Source organism: Ursus maritimus, unplaced genomic scaffold (genome assembly GCF_017311325.1).
Source record: "Ursus maritimus isolate PB19 unplaced genomic scaffold, ASM1731132v1 scaffold_32, whole genome shotgun sequence".
Lineage (NCBI taxonomy): Eukaryota > Metazoa > Chordata > Mammalia > Carnivora > Ursidae > Ursus > Ursus maritimus.
In genome coordinates this window covers 15,987,735-15,995,484 of record NW_024425786.1, presented here as the reverse complement: position 1 = coordinate 15,995,484, position 7,750 = coordinate 15,987,735, and the positions used below count along the sequence as shown (strand labels likewise).

Here is a 7,750-nt window from a genome sequence, read left to right as displayed (position 1 = left end):
CACACCCAGCAATAAAGTTTAACCAGACATGTAGGCACACCCATCCAGGTGACCCAGCCAAGTTGACATAGAAAGTTACCCACAGCAGCTGGGACACGGTCCGCACTAGACACATACAAGCCATTATTATTATGGTTTTATGGATAAGGAAACAGAAGTTTAAAGAGGTTCAGTCTCTTGGCCACAGTCGCACAGCTTCGATGGTAGGCAGGTGAGCTGGGTCGCAGCAAAGACACACACACAGAGAAACACACCTGATGTGCCGCTTTGCCAATCCCCATGATGTAAGGATCCCCAGCATGGCTGATCTCAAGCTACCAGCGGTGTAACAACCTGTTCCCCGAATTCTGGACTATTTAACAAACCGGCTCTTGCAAGCCAGTCCGAGAGGACCCCAGCACGCCCCTGCTGCTGCCCCGAGCCTGCCGCGCACGAGGGCGTTTCACAAACATTAGCTCGTCCTGCAAGCCAGTCAGTCTACAAGGTCCCCTGAGGACCCTCCTTGTCCCTTTTACAGAACAGCAGATGGAGGTTTGGAGAAGTTCAAGCACTTAGCCAAGGTCACAGCATGAGCCAGTTACTCGCTGTCCTACTTCCTACATCTTCTCCTAGCAAGGGGGTAGATAAACCTACATATAGATATTGTCCCCACCCCCCTTAGAGGGAGTTTCCCAGGCCCCATGAAGACAGGAGCCCCTGTCCCCTCCCACCTTGGCTGCTCTACCCCCAAATCCCTAAGGTGGCTTGGCAGGGGCTCCTGCCAAGCCATACCTGCCCCGATGCTTCTGAGCTCAAATCTGTCCTGGCTTGTACCTGCCACATGTGGGCTTGGGGAAGACTGTTTCGGCAGCTGGTGAGCAGAGGGCCTTTATCCTTGAGGGTGCTGGGGGGTGAGGGTGTGTGACTCACTGTGCTTGGGTGGGTGAAAGGCTGTAGCTAAGGGGAGGGCCAGAACCCAGCCCAGGAAAGATTTTCAGCCCTGCAGTCAAGCTGGTCCCATGCCAGGTAAGAGCTCAGGTGAGTCACACTGCTAATAGTGGCCTGAGGCTGGGCACAGATGTCTTCCAGGCGGGGTGGGACAGCCAAGAATGTTTCATGGCCCTTGGCTCTCGCTGTCCCCTAAACTGACGTGGGGGTCTCCTGCCTGCTGCTGCTGAGCTCACACTCCGGGCTGCCAAGCTCTGCTTGCTCCTTATCTTTGATGCTTCCAGGAGCCATGTGACTGAAGGGACATGGGAACACGCCTCCCGCCATCTCAGGTCTCAGGGGAGAAGGGTAACTGCGGAGTGGCAGGTGTGGGGGGTAGGGCGGGTGGGGGGCGGTTAAAAAGCAGCATATGTGCTAATGGGGCAGGGTCCTTAGGTCTCTGGAAAAGGAGGCTGTTCCCTCCATTCTGGGAGAGCCCAGAGGGATGAGATGCCCTCAAACTCCTCATGTCTGAGGTAGAGAAAGGGCCCCTGATGGATGTGGTGGGACACAAGAGGGGATAGGTAGAACTGCTGGTGGGAGACAGGGGGATGTGAGGGAGAGGGAGGGGCAAGGGATGATGCAAAGCCCAGCCGGTTTGGTAATGGAGCTAAGGAGCCAAGGTTGGAGATGGGCCCGGTGGGGCAAGGGTAGGGGGCTGCTGTGGCTGGAGACTGTGCGGGGCACCCACCCAGGACATTCTGAGACCCTGGCAGTCATCTCTGCAGGGCTAGGGAGGGAGAGGCAGCTGGGCTTGCTGGGTGGTGGAGGATGGGGTTTGGTGGGGGACAGGGCTACAGCTGCCCACCAGCCTGTGTCTCCAGGCTGGACCCCTCCCAGCGCCACTCAGTTCACAAGGTCACTTACTGTGTCCTCACTGAGTGAGAGGAGTGGCCCCCTCGGGATAGAGCCAGAACACCAGATTCTAATTCTGATTGCCGGGTGAGCTTGGGTAAGTCTCTTGCCCTTTCTGTGTCTCAGTGACCTCATTGGGAAAACCAAATACCTACCTCTTCAGGGCGCTGTGAGGATTAAATGAGAGGGCGGAAGGTGCCGACACCTAGCACGTGCTCTACCCATGTCAGTTTCCTGGGGATGGGGCCGGGCAAGAGGTAGGGCAGGCAGCTTCCCCATCCCCCCCTCCTCCTGTGCCCTCATGCTTGGAGTCAGCTGGACCCTAACCAGCTGGCCTGACTCAAGACTGGACCCTGAAAGCCCAGGGTCTAAGGACAGAACCTCCCCTCCCCACCCGGGGAAAGGGCTTTCAGTCTCCTTGACCCCACTTCTGGCTCTAAAGGCCTCTGTGGCCCCCAGAGTACTTAGAGATCCCCTGGAGTTGGGGAGGCTGGAGAGGGACATTCTTGATCTTCTGGGACGCAGCCTGGCTTTCTGGGAAGATGGAGGAATAGCACATTCCTCCTAAAATAATTGTCCTGGAGCTATTTCCAGAGGCTCTTAATGCCCAGGCCAGAAATGGCCAGTGATCTTGATGCCTGGATACCTTCAGGACAAACGCCACAGAGGCCCAGCCCTCCCGCTGGCTGCCTGCCTGCCTGCCCGGCCCCCAGCCCAGAGCAGATCCGGGCCAGGCTGAGGCCCCACAAGGGAACTGTTAACACCACTTCCCTGGTCCACTGAGTTCCCCACACCTCTTTCCTCCTTCTTGGGGGCCCTCTGATCCCTCCTCTTGGCTCCCTGGTTCAGCAACCCCACCCCAGGGCAAAAGGGCTCAGTGGCTGTGGGCTGGGGAGGCCCATGCAGAGGTTTCCATGTCACAGCACTTCACGATCCTGGGGTCGATCATTCAGAAACATCAGATTAAACCCGGCCTGGAAAGCCCACTCCAAAACAGCATGCCTGAGCCCCTCAAACACGTCCAGGTCACGGAAGACAAACAAGGGCTGGAGAACCGCTCCAGGCTGAAGGAAACCGAAGACAGCTGAGAACAAAGGCCACACGTGCTCCTGGCTCCTCGCGCAGGAGGAAGAGTCGGCATGAAGAGGGGCAATCGGTGAAATGTGGGTGTTGGCCGTCTGTAGATGATTGTGCTCTCCCACGCCAAGCGTCTGTATTTGGTCCCTGTAGTGTGGAAGCGTGAGATGTCTGGATGTCCGTTCATGCTCGGTGTAGGGCCTACTTAGGGCCGGGCCTCGCAGATGTGATCCGCTCTTCTCCCGGACCCACGGCCTCTGCCGCAATCATGGTCCGGCAGATCCTGGGTCAGGCCACGAAGCATCCGAGCTCGATCCTCCTCTTGGTCTTTACTGGTGAAGGGGGTCCTGGAGCAGCGCTGTGTGTCTTGTGCCTGGCATTGTTTGATCCCGATGTCAGTTGGGGTAGGAAGAATAACCCAGAACCCTAGAACGGACTGGGTCCCTGTGATCGGTACAAGTTCCACTCAGTGAATGTAGATTACAGCAAACTAAAGAAAGAAGGTCCAGACTTCCGAATGAAACTTTCACTAAAAATCCGCTTAGAATGAAGCTCTTCCAGAAACCATCTGCACGACTTTCCGCTTCTCCAGGGAATCGTTCCCTCTAAGTGCATGAAATCATGTTGGTGGGTCATGTTGGATTTACACCTATTAATAAATATCTAAAACTTGAAAGAAAAAAAAATGTCCCTGTTCGCTCAGTATGTAGGAGACACCCACCCAAGTATTCAGGGTTAAAAGATGGCTGTTGTAGGCAACTGCCTCTCAAAATAATAACGTGTGTGCGTGTGTGTGCGTGTGCGCGCTCGTGTGCGTGCGTGTGTGTGCGTGCGCGTGTGTGCGTGTGCGCGCGTGCGTGTGTGCGTGCGTGTGTGCACGCGTGTGCGTGTGTGTAGTGATAAACGTGGCAAGAGCATTAGTAATTTGTGGATTTGGATGAGGACTACATGGGAGTTCGTTGTGAGTTTTCAGGAAATTTGAAAATTTTTCAAAATAAAAAGTAAAATTATATTTTTAATATTTGAGAGAAGGACGTGATGGAGGGAGGCTTTTCTTGGCAAATATGTCCTGGGTGCCCCTAGGGACCAGGGCAGGGTGGAGGGCGCGAGCTTCCGAGAGTGGCTGAAGAGTCCTCAGGCTCTGGCCAGATCCCGCTGCGTAGGACAGACTCTACACCGGGTCGCTGACCTCGGCAGGGAAGGAGAGACAGTGCAGTTATGTTCAAGAATGGGTCACTCGAGGGGCGCCTGGGTGGCACAGCGGTTAAGTGTCTGCCTTCGGCTCAGGGCGTGATCCCGGCGTTCTGGGATCGAGCCCCACATCAGGCTCCTCCACTATGAGCCTGCTTCCTCCTCTCCCACTCCCCCTGCTTGTGTTCCCTCTCTCGCTGGCTGTCTCTATCTCTGTCGAATAAATAAATAAAATCTTAAAAAAAAAAAAAAAAAGAATGGGTCACTCGAAGTGACGGCACTCTGGGGAGATTCAATAAATGTTTGCTGAGCCAGTGAGAAAAGAGAAGTGACTGATGCTGACCACGGCCAATGGGAGCTCTATCAGGACCAGCACAGAACTTCCTGACTCTCTGCATAATGAAACACCAGAAAAACAACAAGGAACGCTGGAAAACATCCACCCCAGTCTCGTTTTAAAAATAGGGCTCATCTGTCCTGGAGGGCTTAGAGCGGCGCGGGCCCTGAGGCAGGAGCTTGGCCAGGATGACCTCTGGAGGCCCCTCCCAGCTGTAGGATTCCATGATTCTATGACATGGCCAGCAGTCTGGAGTGGCGGCATGAAGGTATCCCCCGTGGAGAGCAACAGGAGGGCTAAGTCATCTACCTCCTAAAGACAGAGTGAGCGTGGGAGAGGGCCCTGATGGCAGATGGGGCCCAGCCAGCCAGGGAGGGAAGGGTGGGTAACTGTGGGGGTCAGCCCTCAGTCACCTCCTGTATTTCTGGAGGAGGAGACAGGGTGGGGTTGGACCTGGAAGGAAAGAGGCAAGGGTCTGTACATTCCACTCGATTCAGACCCAAAGGACAAGGGCAGCTGAGGGCCGTAGGCTGGAAGAGGGGCAGGCAGCTGTTTTCTGGGTGGGACAGGCTCACATACTGCTCTGTGCTCACTGGGCCAAAGTGGAAAACGAGTGTCAAGCTGGCACTACTAGGGGAGAGAAATCAGAGCCTTCCCTCTGGGGGGGGGGGAGTAATGGGGAACCGAGGGACAGTGGGGACAAGGAGGGGAGGACTCCACTGCCCTTGGCCGGAACGGCAGAGGGGGTTAAAGGGACTGAGAATCTTCTTGGTCTGGGCAGCCCTTAATCTCAGTGACGTGCCCACATTCAGGCCACAAGGAATAGGAATCCCAAAGCCCCCTCCTCTGGTGGAGTGGACGAGGAGACTCCCCCACGGCCCGAGAGGGTCGAGACCAGATATCCTGGAAGGCTGTGACCTTACAAGTGCAGCCCCATTGGTAGACTTGTCGTACTATCTCCCCGCCCGTCATTTGGGATTCCTAAAGTCAGGATCAACTTAGCTATGGGGTTTAGCAAGCATTCCTGCCCATCTGGTTCTCCCCATGAGTGCCCCCATCCAGCAGGCAGAGCAGGTGTGGGGAGAACTCTTCCTTAAGAGACTGTGAGGGGGGCCAAAGTCACTCCGATACAGCACTGTCTTTCAGAGGTCATCAGACACACCCAGGATAGTACCTTGGCCCCATCACTTACAAGCCGTGGAATCTGAGGCAAGTCCCGTCATCTCTCTGAGACTGAGTTTCCCCATCTGTCAACCAGGAATAGAATAGTGACCACCTCCTTGATTCGTAGCAACAAGTACATGCAAGACACAAGCAAAGGGCCAGGGGTAGAGAGAGGACGGGCAATATTACATCACTTCCCGGGTACAATTTTTTTTTTTTTTTTTTTTTAGTATCAGGTACGTTGTGTTGTCATTGATTAGCTATTTAGTATTACCTGGAAAGAAGGTCCCTCTCGGTGCTTGGAATTTCCCCATTAGAGATTCAGTCCTTGGCTTTTGTGGTCTCCTGGAGTCCTGCCTTAAAAGGCAAATGGGAATTTCAGAATATGGGCCAGAGCTCACAAGGAGACTGCCCCACTTTTCCCTAAGGGTCCTCTGGCCTCGGGGTTGTTCTTGGGGTCTTGCCTTCCTCCCCATCTCTTGCTTTCTGAGGAATAGGATGTCTGTTTTCCAGTTTGAAAATCCCTGGGCCCAGGAGGAGGAGTGGGAGAAGGCTGGTGTTGGGGAGGCAGAGGGAACACGTGCGGAGAAAGCGTGCAAGGAGGGGGCAGGGAGCGAGGAGAGCTGACCCACTGTCTTCACAGGCCTCGGTAGCCAGCCTCCCCGCGAGCTCACAGCGGGTCAGCGCCACGAAGCTCTTCTGCCCCGCGGGGACGATGTCTGGACGTCTGGTGAGCCGTTCCAACACTTCCAGCCGTTTGAACCATGCCAACACTGTGTCCTCCTCAGCCCAGACTCCAGGCTGGCCCCACGGCCCCAGCGTGACCCGGGCCAACAGTCTCAAGCGCCCCCGCACCCCGAGTGGCTCGGAGTTCAGCAGCTGTGGCAGCCCCTCAGAGCAGTCCGACGGCCCCAGCTCCCCCAGGCTTCCAGTGAGGAAAATCTGCATGGGCCGCCCCTACAACGCCAAGTGTGTGGAGACCAGCCACCTGGCGAACCACCCCAAGGTGTCCAGGAGGCCCGCTGGCCACGGCAGCCCCCACTGCCTGCTCTGTACGGATCGTCCCTCGGACCCCTGTAGTCCCACCTTCCTGGACCAACTCATCAAAGGCATCAACTACCTTGACAGATCCACCAATGCCTTCTATACCACCTGCCCCAAATCATCCCTGAGCCTGCCGAGGCTTGCAGCGAACTACCTGGAACGCGCCGCCAACTCCATCCACCTGGACCACCCAGACCACTCCCTCCCCCGCAGTTACTCCCACCCCATCAGCAGCGTGGCCGCCTTCGACAACTACGCCAACACGAGCATCGTGCCGTCCAGCAGGGGTGTCAGCGCCCTGCAGTGTGTGGACGGGTCTGCCAACACCAGTTGCTCTCGCCGGATTCAAAGCCAGAGACTCCCGCCTGAGTCGCCACAGAGGCCGGGAATGAAGCTGCCCGAGCTCCCCTTGTTCAGCAACGGGATCTTTTCCTTAGGCCGGCTGCCCAAGTTCTGGGAGGCAATCCGCTCAGGCTGGAGAGCCCCCGAGCCCATCTCCAAACCCTGTAGCTGGTGGTAACATCGACCGTGAAATGGCTACATGTCCATCAGGCTGCAGTTGTAGAAAATAAATTGTCTGTGGCGAAATGCTCCCTCCGAGGCTCTGTGGGGGGGGGGGTAGCCATTTAGATTGGGGGGTTATAAACTCAAGGACCTGTAGGGCCAGGAGGGTAGAAGTGAACGGGCGAACTGGGCTGGGTGGGGAGGAAATACTTGGTCTAAACCCAGCTCTCCACCGGGTTGTTGCTTTTTCAAGAGAAGCCAGGAATCTCGTGTTTATATGCAAACAACAAATTCAAAAATGTCATAGGGCTCTGTGGGCTGCAGAAAAATACTTGCAGGTGGAATGTGAAGCTCACAGGCCTCAGTTTGGAATCTCTGGTTCATATCTTGGATGGGTCACTGGGGAGTTTCCCCATGGGAAGGAAGAGACTAGCTATTCACTCCCAATCCCTATTCCTCCTCTTCTGATTTCAGGATCGTCGTTGGTGTTGATTTCAGCCCCCCTGCCCAATATGAGGAGAAATGATGATGATGATGGTGGTGGTGATGATGATGATAGCAGAACTTTCTAGAGCACTAACTATGTGGCAGGCACTGTTCTAGGTGCTTTAT

General features: G+C 55.6%; 1 protein-coding gene and 1 pseudogene across 2 annotated transcripts; both read left to right on the top strand.

Annotated features, from left to right (window-relative positions):
• The first annotated feature begins 3,166 nt into the window (after window positions 1-3,166).
• On the top strand, window positions 3,167-3,448 carry LOC103666797 (annotated as a pseudogene).
• Window positions 3,449-4,502: 1,054 nt separating this feature from the next.
• On the top strand, window positions 4,503-7,222 carry LOC103666580. 2 transcript variants are annotated; one of them, XM_008694640.2, is made up of 2 exons: window positions 4,503-4,694; window positions 6,234-7,222. In XM_008694640.2, exons 1-2 carry the CDS (start codon window positions 4,659-4,661, stop codon window positions 7,152-7,154), a joined length of 957 nt encoding a protein of 318 aa, XP_008692862.2. In that variant the 5' UTR covers window positions 4,503-4,658; the 3' UTR covers window positions 7,155-7,222. The 2 variants fall into 2 exon arrangements, with proteins under 2 accessions (XP_008692862.2, XP_008692863.2); XM_008694641.2 differs by having other exon boundaries at window positions 4,507-4,749.
• Window positions 7,223-7,750: the final 528 nt, after the last annotated feature.